The 20,514-nt window shown below is 42.9% G+C and overlaps 1 protein-coding gene across 19 annotated transcripts in view; it reads left to right on the top strand.

The window, feature by feature from the left end:
* The window catches only part of AKAP13 (A-kinase anchoring protein 13), a 321,124-nt gene that overhangs the window by 137,023 nt on the left and 163,587 nt on the right, over positions 1–20,514 (top strand). For 17 of the 19 annotated variants that reach the window (XM_064569923.1, XM_064569924.1, XM_064569921.1 and 14 more), the window contains one exon: positions 786–969. In XM_064569923.1, the coding sequence (XP_064425993.1) occupies positions 786–969 (184 nt within the window). Of the gene's footprint in view, positions 1–785; positions 970–1,076; positions 1,158–2,196; positions 2,835–20,514 lie in introns of those variants that run through there. The other 2 variants (XM_064569929.1, XM_064569930.1) reach the window with 2 other exon arrangements.

Raw genomic sequence — 20,514 nt, 5'->3', positions numbered from 1 at the left:
AAATGAAGCTCAGAGAAGTAAGAATGGATCAGGCCCGGTCTCAGGTGGTAAATGGCCGCATCCAAACCCAGATTTGTCTGACTCCAGAGCCCTTCCTCGTTCCACCACTTGACTCGCTGTACCAAAGAGGGGCCTTCCCCTCAAGTGAAATAAGCCCAAGTACATGTTTTTCTTACTGAACGTACTAGTATATTATCTTAAAATTAGTCTTTCTTACTATGCTTGGAGATGCATTTCTTTCTTTCATTAAGCAAAACAGAAAAAGCTGGCAGTGTCGGCAATTTGATTTGCCCTTAATGTGGGGGAATAAAAAGACCTGTGTGTGCTTAACAAGCAGAACCTGTTCTTAGTGTTTAGCCAACTCCTGTCTGGGTGTTATTTTTTCTTTAATTATACCTTTTATGATACACCCATCTAAGCCCCAACAACTGTTCCCTGTGGGTCCCCACGTTGTGAGGCTGCATTCCCCCCCCCCCCCCGTTTAAGGAAAAGAACATATGTGTGAATTCACCCTTATAAATCTGCCTGTATAAATGGATTGCACAAACGTGTAAAATCAGAATACAGAGTGGCGTGGTTCTCTTCGGAGACTTCTCGAACTGTGTTCCAGCTTTGTTCTGTCTTTACGCGGGCGCTGGTTGTAGCCCACCCCAGTCAGACTGTTTATGTCGCGGTTTAACTTTAGGATCTTAGGTACTTGGAGGCGGCAGTGCAGTGCTCACATAACTTGCTTTTCTGTTTGTTGTTTTCATGTTCTCCATACTGATTTTCTCACCCACGTACAGATGGCGGCCCCCGAGAGACATTGATGCATTTTGCCGTGCGGCTGGGGCTGCTGAGGTTGACGTGGTTCCTGTTGCAGAAGCCAGGTGGCCGAGGGGCTCTCAGCATCCACAACCAGGAAGGAGCAACACCTGTGAGCTTGGCCTTGGAGCGGGGTTATCACAAGCTGCACCAGCTTCTAACCGAGTAAGTGCTCCTTCTCCGTTTCCTTCCCCTCACCCCCGGCCCCACCCCCTGATTCATAGCAGCACCGCCCACTTGGCATCTCCGAGTGAGTTTGCCAGGAATTAAAGCCTCAGCTCTGTGCCTTGCCTTCTGCTGGAGGCTTGTAAGCCTGCCCCTGCTAACCACTTCATTGTCTGAGAGGCACAAACGTAAGTCATGGAACCAGCTTCTCTCCCTGCCTCACTGCTTCTTGCCTCTTAATATTTTACTGAAAACTCAGAGTAGGTCTTGTCTGTGGGGGTAGCATTCCGTTACCACGTATGTAGTTTATCCCAGTTTGGTACAAGAAAAAAGTTTTTCTCTGCCATACGTTTTTTTCTATTATGTCTTCAAGACTTAATTAGAAACAAATATTTTAATGTAATAATTGTGTGCAGAAAATATGCTGAACCACTGGGTTTTGGTCTGAATATAATTTCTATGAATAAAATCAAGAGCCATGGTCTCTTCATATGAGTAGCAGGAGAAAGCAAAGGAGTTGTCCTGGGAACGGGCAGTAGGAAATCCTGTGTGTTGCACACGTTCAGTTGTGAGGCATTCTGACTCTTTATTTTTTTTATTTTTTTATTTTTTAAAGATTTATTTATTTATTTGAGACCGAGAGAATGAGAGACAGAGAGCATGAGAGGGAGGAGGGTCAGAGGGAGAAGCAGACTCCCCGCCGAGCAGGGAGCCCGATGCGGGACTTGATCCTGGGACTCCAGGATCATGATCCGAGCCGAAGGCAGTCGCTTAACCAACTGAGCCACCCAGGCGCCCCATTCTGACTCTTTAGAGAGGCCTTTTGAAGGAAGGTTGTTAGAACATTTGAAGAGTCCTTTTTTCTTGTATAAATAAAGAAATGCATTACAACAGCCGACATTTTTCACTGGAATATTTACAAAAGGTGGAAACTTCAGTTGTAGTGTCTCTAGTTTAATACATAGTTTTTACGGTTTTATGGTCACCACATCTTTTCAGCCACATAATCTGAACAAGAATAAACCCTATGGGATTCATGTTCTTCAGTAACCGAAGGACCCTCGTAAGTTAAGTGGATATTCCCAAATTCTCCGATCTTTTACTCCTGTTAGACTTAATTTAGTTGGCGTTTTATCTTTTATCATTTGTAGCTGTGTGTGGGGAGTGGGTGGGGAGTCTGGATGGGCCAGGAAGAGATTTCAGAATGTAATGCTACCTTCTGTTACTTAAACAGGTCGTTTGTTGTTTACTTCACCTGCCTGGTTTATAACTTTTCTAGTCAAGTCAGAGGGTTCTTTTCAGCTGCTTTCTAATGGGTGTTTCGGATACCATGACAGTCGGAGGGGTGCTCTTCATCTCAAATGAGCTCTGGATACTTGAGCCTCTCCTGCGACCATATTCCAGGGAGTGATCTGTTCCATTCCTTCGTACTTCCCATATGGCCAGTGATTAGATTCCTTCTGTTCGCCTCAGGGCCTTAGGACGAGAAGCCTTGTTCCAGAAGTTGAAACAATTAACTCTATATAACTCTGGTGCAGTTGGAGAGCAGTTCCTCTAAATGTAATCTTGTAGTTCAGAATTTTTGCTGGGAAGCAGAGTTGGTTAAGGATTGCCATCCAAATGGGGAAATAAAGTGATTACAACAGCTTCATTATATGCTCGGTGAGGATGTCACAAGACTTACTGCAGCGCAGCTTTAAGGAAATAAGTGTGTTTGTTCTTGGAGAAGATTTTTTGGCTTGCTTTATGGTATGAGCTCTGTTCCATGTGCAAAGCCACTTACCTCCTTTTGAAGGGAAAGCCAACTTGAGAAATCTTCAAATAGAGGACCGCAGTAGGACGTTAAAATTGGCAAATAAAAAATGGTAAGGGGGGTGATTTTACTAAATCGCTTGATCTTACTGTGATGTTAGTAGACTGCTAGAATTTTAACCATAGAGTCAGGAAAGATCATTAACGGCTGAGGAGGAAAGTGAGATCCAGAGAGTCAGTGACAAGGTGGCTGGGTCAGAACCAGAAGCCAGATTGCCTAAGAAGCTGTTCAGAGCTCCTTCCACTCCTAGGACTTCATGGGGTCTGAGGCCTTTACAATTATAGGCAAAAGTTCATGCACATGTGTTTCTGAGCGAGGAGTTTGTGTGGTTTGTGAAAAGCTACGAATTGTTCCACTGTGTGACGCCATCTAATACTTCACTAAAATCTTTAGACTTGGGTGTTCTTATCTCTCCCCTTATTTAAATTATATTTTTCAATATAGGCCCATTTCGTTTTATTCTCTCTTTTCAGTTAGTATGAAATTGAGGTAGGGTTACATACATTTTTACCTTTGCAAAATAACTATTTGCATGCCAGTCTTAACTGAAAATTCAAGTTTATTTAAATCCTTTTATATATCTCCCAAAGTAAATTTGTTGTTTTCATTCCTTGCTGCTTACCCTGGTTTTTTGTTTATTTATTTATTTTTTACTTTTTGGAGGCAGGGGAGGAAGACATTGTGCCGATTAGGGTCCAAGTTCTATTTGTGTTTATGTGTCCGAGGCTTGTTTTGATAATCCATTTTGATAAACGGAGTCACTTCTGTGTGAATTGTGTGCTTGGAAGTAGAAAGATCATCTAAATAAGGCCCATGTCTTCAGAGAACTCTTGAGTTGATACGAAATCCTAGCAGATAGCAGTAATTCTTCAGGACGTTTTTGACAGCTTCCCTTTTTTGTAATCTGTTATTAACTTCCACTGAGTTCAGTGACAGGGAACGGAGAGATTTTGTTGACTCACTGCTCTTTTATTTTAGCTTATATTTGGTCTTGCATTATGAATATGGATGTATTTGTGATCTGAAAAATTTACCTTAGGCAAAATGTTACCAGTCTTGCCTGAGAAGAAATCTTAGAACACTTAGGCCTACCCTTGCTTTTAGGTAGATGCACAGTTGGCTCCCCCATTTTGAAGAGAAGTTAGTTGAACGTCCCCCTGCCTGCAGTCCCCTATTTAGTGATGGGTAGAAGAGGGAAGGAACCCAAGTCTTGAGGCTCTTGGTTGAGCTAAGGCTAGGAGGTGACATTAGATGGGTGTTGCATTGGAGTCATCCAGAAAGAGATTGTGACAGCCAGGTGCTGTGGGACATCGCGCACACAACACACAAGCCGTCTGGGGACCTGGATCACTCATTTGGGGGAGGGAAAGAGCTGAGACCCAGAGGCAGTTCTATTCTAGGTAGTGGCTAAGTGTGCGGACTTTGGAGTCAAACCAAAGTTTGCAGTTTGGCTTTGCCATTTGTAGCTGTGGACACATTACATAACTTTATTCTCTAAGCCTCAGTTTCTGTCTCTGCTTAAAAAGAAACAAGGATAATACGTACCTTCTGAAATTATAACCAAGTGCCTGGCATGTGCACTGTGAAGAATCGGGGGTTATTTGTCACACAGATGTTGGTTATTGCTTGGAGCAGATACAGGGGCAATAGATAGCTTGAAGAGAGGACAGTATGGTATAGTGGAACTGCTTAGGGACGAAGAGCTTAGTTAAAATCAAAGCTTCCCCACTTAGTAGCCTGTGTGACTTGGAAAAAAGTGGGTAGTCCTGCCTGCCCATCCTGAGTTTCTCATCCCTTGGATGATACCAAGTTGGCCTCTGTCACCAGGTTGTTAGAACCAAGTGAGATTTGTGCAGATACCTTGTTAGACTCTCAGGTGCTCTGTGTAAAAGTTTCTCATGTAGTCGCATAATCAGTAAGATGATAGTTCACTGATCAGTGAAACTCAAATTCCAGTTGATTGGTCTACCTAGAGTATCTTTTTTGTGATATTTATTGTAGCTCTGTGAATTGAAGTTGGTAGAGAGATTGGCAGAATGTGTGTTGAGGCAGGTGAGTCTCGAAGCCAGGATCTACCTCTGGGAAGCTATGATCTTCGGTGATCCCCTTACCCTCCTGAAGCCCAGCCCTGTTTGTAACATGGGAGGAACAAGAGGGCCATCTCCAGTGTGAGCTGCTTTGAGAAATAAATGAAGGAGTGTACGTAGAGCATCAGCATGGTGACTGATGTAAATGGTGTCCATCGCTGCCCTTTCCTTGATTTCCCATTACTTCTAGAGCCATAACATTTTTCATATGTTAAAGAAATTTTGCCAAAATCTTAAAAGGATTTCCAGGCAGCATGTGATTGTCCCTCTTTTGATAAGAGTTTGAAGTCATTTCCTAGTGTAATAGATACCACTTCTAAAAAAAATTAGTTTGGTTCTCTGTCTGTGCTATGATGTGATGCCTCTGGGTGACGGAACGGGGAGCTCCAGGTGGACGAGGGGTCGTTGGCATCGCTGCCACCCTTACAGGAAGAGCATCCTGTAAAGTGTGTCCGCTCTGGAGCGTTGACATGGAAGTGTTGAAGTACTTCATTTGCCCAGAGAGCAAGTTTCAGAGTGTTCATCCTTGTGTCATTTTCTGTATCGGTCCAGTAAATCTCTTTATTTAATGAATGCCTGCAGTGCACTAGAAATCATGGTTGGTACATTACAGCTAATATTTCACTTCAGTCTTAGGACAGCCTTTCTGAAATCGGCCTTATTTGTGTTGTACAGATGAAGGCTCAGGGAGCTAAGGTAATTAGCCTGAGGCTTTATAGAAAGTGGTAGAGCTCCTGTCACACATACACACATCCATGGAATTCGGTGGCCCATAATCTTCCCTCTACAAAAACTTGACAGGAGGAAAGAGACTCAGGAAGAGGCCACCAGGATACAGGATGATGAACACTCAATTAGAGAAGGGTTAACAGCTTTCTCTTTGATCCTAGCCTCTACTTTCCATTCAATATTACCCAGCGTATGGTTTTAAAAGTAGTATTGTTTACACTCAGGCTGTCTTTTTACATTGGTTCTCACGACAACCCAATGAGTAGATAGGTCGGGTGTTATTAATTATCCCTATTTTATAACTGAGGAAACTGAGGTAAAGTGAGTTGCCCAAAGTCACTAGGCTACAAAGTAACAGAACCAGGCTCAAGCTCAAAGTCCAAGGATCTGTCCAGGTACAGATGACATGTGTGCATATGCAGAGCACCAACCCAGCCTGGCAGACACGAGGCACTAGGTCATGGTTTATTATTGTAGGGCAATGTTGGCTCCTCTCAAAGAGATTCCATTCTCAGGTCCTTCTTTTGATACATTTACACTTAAAACCTGGGTGCAGGGTCAGAGGGTAGAGTAACTACTCATGTGTACTTACTGCACAATGGAGCAGAGTGCTGTTGAGCAAGACCTTCTGTGAACATGGTGATTGCCTCTTCAGGGTCCTCTGTAAGTACTTGACAAGTGGGTCTTCAGTAGCGCATCTGGCACAAAACAAGTTTGGAACCTTTGCTTTTGCTCAAGAGGGGAAATAACGAAGCAAATGTACAAACTTACCTTCAAAAAAGTAGCCAGATAGGAGGATTTTTTTTTTTTAACTTTACGTTTCTCTGGCTCAAGTCCCATCTATCTGTTCATCCTTATGTTCAACCATTCATCCATCCCCTCTTTGTCACTATGTGATCTGGGTCTCTGTTCTGGTAAAGCTGAGTGGAAACTGGAGGGGGGGGGCACACACATTAATTGGCTACCTGCTATGGTGCTTCAGTGTGTTCTCATTTAGAACCTTCCTGCAGATGTTCTAAGGTGTAGTTAATACAGTCAGCATTCCTCTAGAACTGGGAAAATCTCCAGAGGCTAGACAGCCTGCCCAAGGCCATCTAGTGAGTAAACTGCTATTCTTGGGGGCGCCTGGGTGGCTCAGTCGGTTGGGCATCTGCCTTCGGCTCAGGTCATGGCCTCAGGGTCCTGGGATCGAGCCCCGTGTCTGGCTCCCTGCTCAGCAGGGAGTCTGCTTCTCCCTCTCCCTCAGTGATCTCTGTGGCTCTCACTCTCTCAAACAAAAATAAAAAAATCTTAAAAAAAAAAGCTAAATTGCTATTCTTCGCAAGCCTGTCCTTAGGATGTTTTTAAACTTTATTGATAGAATTTTGGGAGGAAGCATGTTTGATAACATTGTCAGTCTTCTAAAGAAGGTCATTTAATTTCGATGATTCATTGATCTGGTTTTTTTTCTTTTTTGGTAACTTCTGAATGGAAGCATTTTAAGAATTTTGACCTAGTTTTTTTAGAAAGCCATTCAAATGGTAATCTCAAGATTGTTAGCCTGTGTGGCAACATGTTGGAAAATTGCAGATGCACTTTCTGAGAATAATACGTGTATTTATATAACAATAGCACTAGCTGCCATTTATTGTATTTGTGTTAGGCACTTTGCATAAATTCTTGTATATTTTATCCTCTCTCCAACCCTCCGGGGTAGACATACTCTCCTCATTTCAGAAGGTAATCGCCACAGCTGCTAGGTCATGGACTGGTAATTTGAACCAGTTTGTAACTGTAAAACCTCTGAACTTTTACACTACCTTGGACTTCATAAGAAGATGGATTGGTGTTGCAAGTTGGTTGGAATAACAAAGCCATCCCGTATGTCTTGTGTTCCCTTGCGTGCACTTCTTGCTGTATGCATGCAAGTGGCCCCAGCTTATTTGCTCTCGGTGCCACATAACTTCAGGCCTCAGTGCTTTTCTTCAGAGAACTGTAAAGTCAGCTTAACCTCTGGTAGCAAATTCTCTGTGGCAACAGCACGTGATCTTGACAACATTTCTGACTTCACTATGGACCCAGGTGGAAGAAAACACGAGCCTAGAGGATGGGACTTGGTGGGTGAGTCCTCCACCCTCTAGAAAACATAAGCCTTTCATAGCCATTATATGTTATTTTTATTTGGTCAGTTTTGGAGTTTCCTTAAGGGCATATCTACAGAAAGAATGACTTGGAGATTTTACTTGCGTGTATTATTAACAGACGTAAAAAGGATTCTTAAGGAAAAAACTAAGCATGCCAAATAAACAAAATCAGTATTTGGCCAAAGCATCTGGCTGTTCAGCCTTCACCATGGCAGAATCAAACATGGGTGTGTCCCGATTGAGTATTGCCTAGGAGCCTTAGTTTTCTCATCTATACAATGGGAAATGTGATAGCATGTACCTCCTATGTCTCTTAGGATAAAATGGGAACATTCCTGTGAAGTTCTTAGAAACAGGGCGCGTCCCTCTGCCTGGAGAGTAGGAAGGAAGAGTCCGTGGAAATAAGATGCCCACTCGGCTCTGTGTAAAGAGGACCTCTCTGCACCCCCACCCAGTTTCTGACATGTTTTTCCTGGTCAGCCTCACCCGCAACGGTAACACTCCCTTGACACAGGCAGGAAGAAGAGCCCCGTTTTCCTCTTGGATTTTGGGGAGTGAATAGTGGTAGGGTGATGTGGGTGTGCTTTTAGTTGTCTGACCGTTAACTCGCAAGCAAGGGTTCTGTGCCCTTTTAAAAAATACATAACTCAAAAACTGCCTTCTTTTTTTGTTCCTTAGAATTACACGAGCCCTAGAGTATCCCGTATAGTCACAATTTATGGAGCACTTTGGGAGGGCCAGACACTATGCTGACACTTTACATTCCTGTTTATTTGCTCTCAAGCAAACCCAGTATTCCCACTTCACAAATGAGGAAAGTGAGCCACAGAGAACTTTCAGTAACTGACCCAAGATCATACAGGTGGCACAGAGTAAAGAATCGAAGCAAGTCTAACTTCCCAGCATGTTCTGATCATTACCTTAGTAAAGTTTTTAGTTATTTAACAGCATGGAATTTATAGCAAATTGCTGATACACAGTAGTTGCTCACATTATGTGCCCTCTTTCCTCTGCATTCTTTCCGTACTAGTTAAGGGCAGAGTGACAGTACTAGGTCAAAAAAAAAAAAAGGCAAGAAGAACCGAGTATCGTGTGCATGGATGCAAACTACTGTAGCAGTGAGTTCCTTACAAGCACCGAAGATAGCAGCCTCCTAGCCACTGTGAGGTGCGTCAGCGATCCCCCTCTCCCAGTTTCTGGCATTTCGCTCTCCGATTCCATTTTATTGCAATTGTAGTTGATTTTGTAGGACTCCCTAAGGCTCAGCACTGTTCCTGTGAGGTGGCTTCATGGAAGAAATTGCAGTAGCCCTCAAACAAGGAACTAGATGCTGCAGTTCCTGTCAGAGGGAGACTCAGCAAAACACGCCTTTGGGAGGGCTGCCTTTCTCTCTTAAAGCTGCAGTATGGAGCCAGGACCCAGATAGGATGGGCTTGCGATATTCGTGGTGCTTGAGCAGCGATCAGTGAGTATCCGCTTCCAGACTGATGCATCGTTGGTCTTCAGTGTTGGTTCTCTGGCATTTGACCTGGCTTTTGCTGATCTCAAGAAGACGCATCGTTGAACTTCCCCCCGTGAATGACTCATGTTGTTAGTACCGGGAAAATGGTTTTTTTCCTGCACTTGATTTGACAGGGTTTTACATGTGTGGTAGCATCAGCCCCGACCTTTTGCTTGAGTTGCATCACGCTAGATAAGGTGAGGAGGCAGAGGCTGACTGGTTGTCGATTGGTGCATAGCCGTGGGAATGCTGAAATGAGTTGAAATGTACTCTGTGCTTGTTGAATTCTATTGTTCCACATACATAAATCCTAGTTTTGGGGTGAGCCATGGATACTCGGGATGCTATAACCCTATCTCTGAGGAGGGCTTCCTAATGTATGGTTTTCTTGCTATGGATCCTAAAAAAAAAACTTGTAATAGAAAATCTAATATACCTGATTAGCTTCTGATAAATATTATATCAGACTTACAGTGTGTATACAATGCGGTCACTGTTTGACAGTGTTAGAGGGTCAGTTTCACAGTGGGCAGTGGAAGGAGGTACAGAAGTTTTGGAATTAGGTCTGGGTAAAATCCTGGCCTTTTTGCTTACTGGCCATGTACGTGAACAAATTATTCCTTAAGCCTGTCGTTTACTCACATGAAAAATGGAAAGACACTGAGCCCTGCCTCAGAGTTGTTCAGAGGATTAAGTAAGTTATATTCATCTGATACCAAACTAATATTATTGTTTTATTCTTTAATATTTTTATCTTTGCTCTCTTCTTCCTCACATTTTCTCACCAAACTCAGAGTAAAATCCTAGTTGGTAACCACGGTCTGCAGAGCCCCATGAGATCCGAACCCTGACCAACTCTGACACCTCGTTTCCCTGACCTTCGCCTCCTTCCCGTGGCTTTCTCTACACAGGATCCTTGCGCTTTGCTGTAGCCTTTGCCTGTTCTTTTTCTGTCCCAGTAACTCCATAATGCTGGCTCTTTTCATAGGATTCACGTCACTGGTCCCCCTCTCCTCAGAGATTTTTCCTGACCACCTGTCTGAAGAATGCACTCTCTCCACCCACAGGAAGTTTCTGCCATAAGCACCCATTTTTTTGTTTTTTGTTTTGTTTTTTTTTTTTAAGATGTTATCTCTAACTGTAACTATACCCTTGTCTAATAGAAGCTCCATGATAGTAGGAACTTTGGCTGTCTTATTTATTCATCCATCTATTCCTAGCATCCAGGAACATAGTAGATACTGAGTGAATATTTGTTGAGGGTTTGAATGAATAAATGTATAACCTAGATCATTCATTTTCTGGAAATGTGGTATTTTGAGATATCTTGAAATATGAACTTAAGTACAATGTAGAGAAGACCAGTTTCCACGGGGGATTCATGTTTAATAAAATGTCATCCCATCTGTAGTATTTTCTTTTTGATGGGCTTTTGGAGACATTTTATCAATAATGGAAAAATACCTATATGGACATTTGTAAACAGTATTCATACAGAGCCTAATGCATTTTCATGTACTGAGAAATAGTATCTTTTTGTCTATGCATATGTTTTTAGAAAATATATGCTCATATGAAAATAATTTTATTGGTCAAGATAAGAATGTTAGAGGTAGAATACCTCTTAATGTAATCTAAAAAGAAACATTTTGCTCTTAGCTTTTCTTTCAGCTCATTAATCCACGTAAGTTTAATATTAAATTGCTTGGGAATAGATTGCTTGGAATAGATTTTAAAAATGTATCTTTCAGGGGTGCCTGGTGGCCCAGTCGATTAAGCATCTGCCTTTGGCTTAGGTTGTGGTCTCGGGGTCCTGGGACCCTGCTCAGCGGGGAGTCTGCTTCTCCCTCTGCCTCTGTGTTTGCATGTGCTTGCTCTCTCAAATAAATAAAATCTTTAAAAAAAATTTATCTTTTTGCCCTCATTCAACCCTTATTTGTGTGAAACCTTGGTTCGTTTATCTGTGCTTTTGTTAATCATCTATATGCAGGTCATTGGCCCTTGTCACTTGGAAGAGTAAAAATGATATTTATGGTGAAAATGCTCTGAAAAACTTAATCCTGCTTTACAGTATATTTTTATTATATACTGTGATTAGTTCCTAGTATTTCACATTTGGTTCAGGGAAATCGTGTCAGTGAATTAATTATAGAAGCTCTTTGTGGGGGGGAAAAAAAAAAGCCCTTTGTGACATGGCTGTTAAAGTGGATATTTGGATGCTTTTGATTTTATAAAAATAATAATAATAAACACCAGCGGGGATTGAACTTTTAAAATACTCTTGACTGGTATTGAGTAAGTGTTCAGCTTTGCCCGGGCCTCTGAAGTGTACCTCAGGAGAAAAGGACACGTGGTCCAGTGCATCAGTAGCTGGTTCCACGTTCCGTGTCCCCGTCTGTGCCATGACTTTTCTTTCTCCTGCTTGCCTGTCTCGCCAGGGTCTGTAGATGTTAGGAATGTAAAATGGGTTCCTGGCAATCTTCAGGAATCTCTGTTGTAACCCACTGCTGCTCAGAAGGAGGCAGGCCTGGCTCAGCACTGAGCTGCCCGTTCTTTGTCACTGATCTGTGATGAGATCAGTGTGAAGTGGAGAGAATGTGTTTAGAAACTTTTATGGTAAGTTGACAGTCATTTTATAGTGATTGAATCAAACAAGAACTTTGGGCTTCAGTTTTGTATGTTGTGTATTTTACTTCCTAGTAATTCATTTTTAGAATTTTTGCTTCTGTAATGAGTTGGAATTTTTTTTTTTAATCTGGTCCTTCATCAATAGTTCAAGCAGCTGTCCTCGAACCCACCTGCCTACTGATGGTACAGTGCTGTGCGCAGGGAGAGCAGATTGATGTTCTTTGTTGCTGCACAAGGAGCATATAGAGAAGAGAGACCTGAAAAAAGTCCCATCTAGTCTGTGAAAGAGACATTGTCTCCTTATTTTGACATATGTTATTTGTCTAACTGCTTCTAAATAAGACGAATCCATTTCAACAATGACTTATGAAAAATGCTGCCTCGGGGCAGTGGGTTATACAAAAATACACAAGCTCATTAAAAGCTTATTGGACTTGTGAAGTATTGGTTCTTTTCTTAAATTTTAATGACAGTAACCTTATATAAAGTCAAGTGAACTTCATGTCTGAAGAGACCTGCCCCGACTAATGAGCAAGAACACCTTTTTTTTTTTTCCCCCTAAACTGGAAAAAGCTAGTTTACAGAGTGATGACTTCATTGTGATTAAAGTTACCGGTGTTTGTAAGTAGAACAAATCACTTGTCTATAGAATTGTGGCAGCTTCCCCATTGGAAGCTTGTTAGTCAACTGATCTTAATGGTCACCATTACCCTGGAGTTAACAGATTCATATTTAGGTCTTAATCTTTTCTATTGAGTTTCAAATGCTTTTCAGAAATGGAAGAAACTGGAAGAAATGGATGTGCATTCCTTGCCCTCTGTCAAGATTCGATTATTTAAATTGGTGAACATCTAGGGTTGCTGTTTGATTTTTGTTTTGTGTTTGCTTCATGAGAAAGCTAAAGAAACTTAAAATTTTAAAGATGTGTTATTTCTCTTCTGGTCGTTAGATATTGGACTTTTCTTCCTGATCTGTTTTCTGTCATCGGTTTCAAATTACTTTATCCAGTTCCATTATTCTTAACAAGTTTCAGATTATTTTGTAAGCATTTCTGTCTCTTTCCCCAGCCTGAAATTTGGTGTTAGTCACAGTGATGATGGTCTCCCTTTCAAGATAGTTCTCACATGCCTGTATTTCTCCTCTCGTTAAGTACACTTTGTGTGCAGAAGACAGTAAGTAGTTATGAAGTCAGTAACTGTCATGGAATAGACAAAGAGTCATATGTTCTTCGAGATACCAACCTAGCTTTATAGAAATAGAAATCCAAGTAATACTTAAATAGAAATCTCTGTGTCCTCACTTAGATGGCCTCAGTCATCTGGGGAGGGAGAGGGTAGAAAAAAGAGTGCATTACTGAGTGAGTGGGGATTGGTCAGTTGGGTTATTTCTTAGATGAGGATCCATATGGTGTTGGTCTGGGGATGAATTAAATGTAACTGTCCGAGTCCAGCCCAGGTTTATTTCTGTGCTCCCCTGCGGTGGAGCTCTAGGTGACACTTGCACTGTACTGTCTGACCTCTGACTTAGGCCAGAAGCAAGAAGGATAACAAGGAGGGAGAATTAGCATGTATTTTTTAACAATTAAGTTAGACATAATGATAGTATTCATAATGCTGCCACCACTAAGACAGATGTATTTCATTTTCAGGTATTACCTCCCACACTGTATTGTTTTCTAAGCAGTGCAGCTGATTTTCTATTTCGTGTTCTGGTATTTTTACTTTATCCTATTATCTGTTTCTGTGGTCTTATAATTGTTTTTGAGGCCCTCTAAAATACTTTATCTTGCATATTTAAACCATTTACCCAATGTTAAATGTTAGTTTTAACATTTAAAAAATCAGAAATTAATGAATGCTGCAGTGAGCCTCATTTTTGCTTCTGTTAAATTATTTCTGTAAGCTAAATTCCGAGGACTTGTATAATTAGGTTGAAGGATATAGTACTTCAGTATTTTTTGCAGTCTTGTCAGCCTTGAATTTGCTTTTCTTTTTAAAATGAACTGGCACCATAGGTTACTTTAATGTGGTGTTTTACAACTTTGGCTGTACATTAGAATCCTCTGAGGATTCTAATTACACATTAGAATCTCCTGGAGAGCTTTAAAAACTGATGCCGAAGGGCCACCTCTAGAGATTTTTATTTAATTGGTGTGAGGTGTGATCTGGACATCGGGATTTTAAAAAGCTCTCCAGGTAATTCTAAAATGCAGTTAAGGTTTAAGAACTTTGCCTTAGTGGGAAAATGAGACTTAACACTACACCTGAAAATTAATTCCTGAGAGTTATCTGAATCAGGTTGGTGGCTTAAATCTGATTCAATAAACAAAATCAACAACTAAGTAGGTTGATCCCATCAGTGCATCATTTAGATGTCAGTCTAGTATAAATTTGACTTAACTTTAATTTTTACTTATCCTGTGAATGTTGGTATGTTAGATATTTATGCAAATATCATTAGTATCATGGTAAGATATTAAAATTGTTTTTTTTTTTTAAGATCTTGAAAACAGTGCAGTAAGGTGAGACTAGAAAATGGCAGAACTTCGGCTGTCAGAGGAGCAAGGTATTCCAGAAGTCGGACTGGAGCCGTTGAGTTAGAGAGCCCAAGTAACCTCTCCAAGTGAAAAAAAAAATGACCATGGAAGCCACGGGCCACAAAGTATAACCTCGCATCTGTAACGCACAGTAATCTAGAATCTGCACCCCCAAAACTTAACCCCCCAAAGAGTGTGTGTTAAAAATACTTCGTGGGCTTCACTGGTATGCATTTTCTGGTGCAAAACAGCAGAGGTGGTTTTGTGTGATGGTTTAGAGCGACGGCTCTAATTCTGGCCCCGTGACATACTAGCTGCGAGGCAGGTCATTACACTTCTCACACCTTCAGTTTCCTCATCTGCAAGTTGGGGTAATGTCTTCCTTCACAGCATAGTTGAAAGAATAAATGAGGTGATATATATAAAACATAGCTCAATATTCGGTACATTGTTAAACCATTAATAAACGCAGCTGTAAGAGGAAGTGACTAGGGTGTGTACCCCTTGCTTGTGGAAGGAAATAGAAACTAAATGTAATAGTAGGTGTATCTCTAATCCCTAAAACAACTCTGTAAGAAAGCTGCTATTATTGCCACTTTTTGGTGAAAAGACTTGGGCCCGTGGAAGCTAACTCAGCTTAGACCAGACCATGATCTAAAGGGGATTCCACTCTCAGCAGCCTTCGGCATCATTGCCGAATGATTCAGCCTCCAGGGAAATCTACCCTCAGTGCAGTGAGATAGATTTGTGGTGATTTGTTACAGTGAGGGGAGTATTTTTTTCCCCCTTAGGGAAAAGTAGGTGCCAGTTAGTGTTTGTTTTGGGTGAAAATGGGTGAACAATTTGAGTGCCATTTTTTTTAAGAGAGTGAAGGAATAAATGTTGCAGTTGGCACTCTCATTTGAGAGGAATGTGCTTATTTGCTTATTTTGAAAAGAGCGAGGCAGTGAGAATCTGGGCTGTGCAGTTTGCCCTGTGTGTTGTCCGGGTCTCGCCGGGCACCTGAGAACGGCTGGGGTTGATCCACGGCTGCCGTGGAGTCGGGGCAGTAGGTGGGCCAATGGGGGACCTTGGAAGGGTTGACCAGAGAATGCCTGTGTGGTGGAAAATGTTGGGCTGGGAATGGACGTTCTTTGAATTTATGTAGCAATTCTTCCCCTGAAGGCCTCTTTGCTCCGCACAGACTGCAGATGACCCTAGGTGCTTCCTGCTGTGGCAGCCGGTGGGGGGGTGTCCCCGTAAAAAGCAGCCCCTGCCACCTAGAGCGGTGCTGCAGGAGGTGGTGGGAGAGCCTGGGCTTGGAGGTCAGTCCGGCCAGGATTCAGATCCAGCGCTCCAGGGCCTGCTAGCCTCGTGCTCAGTAAGGGGACTCCTGATGCTTCCTGGCTGCCTACTGTGTGCGCGGAAGTACCGGCTAATTTGTGTCCTGCCCCCTTGCATCACCACTGCAACTCTGAAGGTCTGAGACTGTCTCCTTACAGATCGGGATGCACGCCCAAAGAAGCCAAGCACTAGTCCAGGCTCTCACTTCTGGTCAGTGGTGAAGCTTGTTGTTTGAAGCCAGGCTTCTCAGGCTGCTGATGGACGTGGTAGATCTTGAGCAAATGAGTTGGTATTTCTGAGTCTCCATTTCTTCTCCTTTGAACTAAGAATAGCACTTCTTCGAAGGATTCTTAAGAGGATCAAATATTGTACTTAAAAGCACCTGCCCATTTCTTCGTAGATTCCCAAATCCTACTAGTTTGTTGCCTGCCTTAACTAAATAGTGATCATAGAATGAAAGAATTGTTACCTCTGCCTTTTATTAAATTAATGTTTTATATTTAACTTTTTATTTTGAAAAATCTTGAACTCCTAGAAAAGATGCAAGAATGGAACAATGAACTCCTGTATACTCTTCATCGAAATGCGCCAGTTAACATTTGTTGTATTTGCTTTATCGGTGTATCTGTATACATGCAATGTTACTGAACTGTTTTGAGGGTAAGTTGCAGACGTATCCCCTTATTCCAGAGTATTTCAGCGTGTTCTTACCACGGTGCAGTCATCAGTCATACAACATTAATATAAGATGATCTCACATGTGGTTTATATTCCCTTTTTGCCAACTGCCCAAGAGTATTCTTTTAGCCGTGGTCTTCCCCTGACCTTGACCATGCACCCACCATTCACATTGTTTTCAGCCATTCTTGGGCATGTTCCACTTCATCCCCAGTTCGCAGCACAACCCCCAGGGCAGTCTCCCGCTGAGCTCTGAAAGACCTGTTGTTAGTTCCTTGCCAGCTTCACCTTCTAAGCCATTCCTGCCACTACCCGGGCTTTACTGGAGTTACTTCTTTAGAGGTTATTTCTCCCTTCACAGAGAGCCAGTTCTTTGTGATCTCAAATCGTTGGTAAACATCTTGAGGAAAACAGGAATACTTGGACTCTCCCACCTGGAGTGAAATCCCAGCATCTGTTTGAGTGCCTGCAACGTGTCAGGAGATTAAGCAGGGGGTGGGGGGTGCCGGGTGGGGTAGGCTCTGGCAGTCAGGAGGAGGATGGTCCTTGTCCTCAGTCTCAGTCGGGGTTACGGGGTTACGGAGGAGTGAAGAGAGCATCACAATGCAGTGCAACAGGGCTTTCAGGGCTCAGCAGGGGACTGCCCTGGGGGTTGTGCTGCAAACTTGGGATGAAGTGGAACGTGCCGAGAATGGCTGAAAAGAATGTAAATTGTGTTTACGGCAGGATGATTGCAAGTTTCAGGGTAATCGTGGTATCAGCTGGCCTTTTCTGTCTTGTAGTCTGTTCTGGGGTCTGGCTGAATGTGACAGTCTAAGAAATTCTTGGAGGCCTCAGTACTGTCTGATGGAGTAGGAATGAAGCAGTCACAATTAGTGGTAAAAGTACCCTTCAGAGGGGTGGTTGTCCTCCTTGGGACGAGAAATGAAATGGAGAGAGATCATGGCCCGCAGCACTTACATGTCCTCATCTGTAGATCTCCCATTCGCTCATTTAAAAACAACAACAACAACAACAACAAACCCTCAGCTGAGGCTATGGTGCCTATTAATTCTCCAGTAGAAACAACCAGAATTTCAAGTCAGCTTGTGGGTGTGCTTTTCTGTCTTGCCAGACTTGATTTGATTGCAGTAAAATCTTTGTGTAATATTTCTAAGGCAAATTTTAGATCCTCAGGCATATTCCCCTCCGTGGCAGAAATGCAAAACCGAGGGACAACTTAATTACTACAACTGTAGACCCAGAAAGGGTTTCTCATCAAGAGAAGGCTGACCAGTTCTTCTCCAAGTGCAGATAAAACTAAACAAGGAAAATGGCTGTAAGGTGGGAACTGTGGTAGTTATACATAAAGAAAATCTGTACTTTTGGAATTAGAGTGTTTAGCTCTGCCGCAGGTTCCAGGTGGGAGCCTCCCAGCCCACCTGGGAGAGAAGGTGGATGGGGAGAGAGCTGGGCTCTGCCTTCCCTTCCCTGTACGGCCCCACCACCAAGCAATTCTTTTTTTGCAAATGATTTTATTTGAAGATGTTCAGCTACCTAAAAGTTTGAAAACAGCGTGTTAGACGTTTCTGTGGACGGTCCCCAGAGGTGCCTTGCAGCCCAATCCACAGCCTTGGGGCTGCTTTCTTCACACGTCCCTGCTGTCCGTTTGTTGCACGCTTCAAGAATGCGGGCGGATGTTAGCATTAATCGGACCGTACTGTGGAAGCAGATGCATGCAGGTCCATTGGGACAGCTCACTTGAACTGCCAGGTTCTTCCGCTGCCAGGACGCAGAAGGGCAGGGGGCTGTACTTCTACCCTGGGTTAATCTCTTTTAAGATGTCGTTTTCTGGCTGTGAGATCGGATGCATTTTGATCAGCGCTGCTACAGTGTTACGTCATAAATCACTAAAGTTTTTTCCTTCTTAGTGGTACATAAAGTAATGGTACTTTGAGGAGGAATAGCATTGTAATTTTGAAGAAACGTGGTGTATTTAGTGCATCGAATGCTGCATTTGTAAGTGTGAAACTCTTAATTGATTCTTTCCTGCTTTTTGCTTCCATGGAGGTGGGGGTACCACCAATACGCCAAGCTGTGGCTACCTCACAGTAATTCCTGTTTGACCTCAGACTGTGTTTACACTTACCCTTGAGGAAAGCTGCCCTATTTACCCTTGTAGCCCTGGCATCCAGCACAGTGCCTACTACTTAACAGGTGTCCAGTAAATGTTTCATTGAATGATCTTTGACTGTCACCTTGTGAAGCAAGACCATGCAAACAAGGTTCTAGCTAGGAGTAATTAGAAAAAAGAAATTAACTTAATTCAAGTGAAAATACGAAGTCGTGCAAGAAAGGGAGAGTGCTCACAGGACATTATGTGGAGCAGCTACGAGCAGCACTTCTAGATGCAGAATAATGTAGACACCAAACGCGGCACCACCGTTAGAACTGCTCTGAGGAGAACAGGACAGGCTGCGTGCCTGTGGTTTTAGGGAGGGGGCAGGTAGGGAGCTAAACACTCCTTCTTGGTGTTGGGAAGTCGGTATGTAATGCCCCAGGTCCCTTCCCCTTCTATGTGCATATCTGCTCTGTGATTCTGTTCTTTGGAAGAGTGTAGTTTTTTCTATAACATAGGCCCAAAATGATAGGCTGCATTTTCATTTGTTACTGAGCCAAAGAAAATAATGATAGAGCTTCTCCGTACACTTATTTTTGTACCCTGTGCTGATTTTCGATCTTAAACCTTCAGTAAATCACAGCACCAATAAGCACCATACTTCTCTTAAGGAGCTTTGTATTCTGGTGAGAGGTATAAGACAGGTACATAAATAACCATTAAATAGCCCAAAGAGGGTTTGGTTTGTTTGTTTTAAAGCCACAAGACAGTAATAGAATAAGGTCTTGTATAGTCAGAGGGGAGGAAAGACTGTATCACTGGAGAGAAGAATGGAAGAAGTCTGGAAACCAGACTGAAAGATGGGTGGATTTTGGATAGGCGGTCATCCCTGGCTGATGAAGTGTGCCTGGGGAATGGACATTTATAGTTTGGCTGCAGAGTAGGGTGTAAGAAGAAGAGAGTACGAGAATAGGGCATTAGAGGCTGCCTGGCTGGCTCAGTCCGTAGAGTACGCGACTCTTGATCTCGGCATCGTGTGTTTCAGCCCCACGTTGGGCATAGAGATGACTTAAAGAATAGGGCATGAAAAGATAAGTTGGCATGAAGAATGTAGGTGCCTTAATGGGGCAGTGTTGATGGCCAGCTAGAAGCATTGCTGCTGTGGTGTGCCCACGAAGCTGTCATCGTAGAGTGGAAAGAGATGGTTGTCATTCTGGTGTTCTTGTTAGCTGCATGGCCTCGGTCGTGAAGTTCAGTGGCCTTCTGTTTAAATCCATACAGGACAGATGGGATGCTTCATAGAATGCGTAAGATTAAAAGGGAAAGCTGAGGCGATAGGGCCACACACAGCACATGCTTCACTCCCGATGTGAAAAGAAGAACAAGAAGCACAGCAGAACTTTTGGGCAGAAGGATGGCATCACTCTTGCTTTCAGATGACTTCTTTGGGTAGATTTGGGGAGCAGCGGGGGTTCTAGGGCAGCTGGTCTGTAACAAGAGTGTCTGCAAGAGTCCAGATAATTCTGTGAAGGCCTGAGCTAGGGCAGTGCCTGTAGGAATTGAAGTAAGGCACTGAGTGGGAAACACACTGCAAACACAAGACCAGTGGAGTGTTCTGAAGAGGGGAGATGGTGTTGCTAGGGATGACAATGGTTTCATTCATGGAAGTAAGTTTGGAGTTGCTGCTGCTTTGGGGACGGGGCGGGGGCGGGGATGACATATAATTGAGTTTTGAAATTTGAGAATGCCCACTGCACATCCTGGTAAAGACCTTGAAGTAGTTGTAAATGTGGGGCAGAGCTCAGACTTTGCAGTTCAAGAGAGATTTGGGAGGTGAACCGGGGCTGTGGGAAGGAATGAAAGAGAGTAGGAGAGTGTAGAAAGTGGACTTGTCTCCACACCTAAGATGTCGGAAGAAGGAGAGAGAGCCAGAGAAAACCGTGGGCAAGTAGGATGGTTCTTTATGGATGTTCAGTGAGAATGAATTTCCGCAGAAGAATCGGGTCACTGTTTTAAAATTCTTCAAAAC

This window comes from Mirounga angustirostris, unplaced genomic scaffold (genome assembly GCF_029215605.1).
Source record: "Mirounga angustirostris isolate CCGP_5_RB_7025 unplaced genomic scaffold, mMirAng1.0.hap1 SCAF_9, whole genome shotgun sequence".
In the NCBI taxonomy this organism is placed as follows: Eukaryota; Metazoa; Chordata; class Mammalia; order Carnivora; family Phocidae; genus Mirounga; species Mirounga angustirostris.
This window is presented reverse-complemented; position numbering and strand designations above follow the sequence as displayed.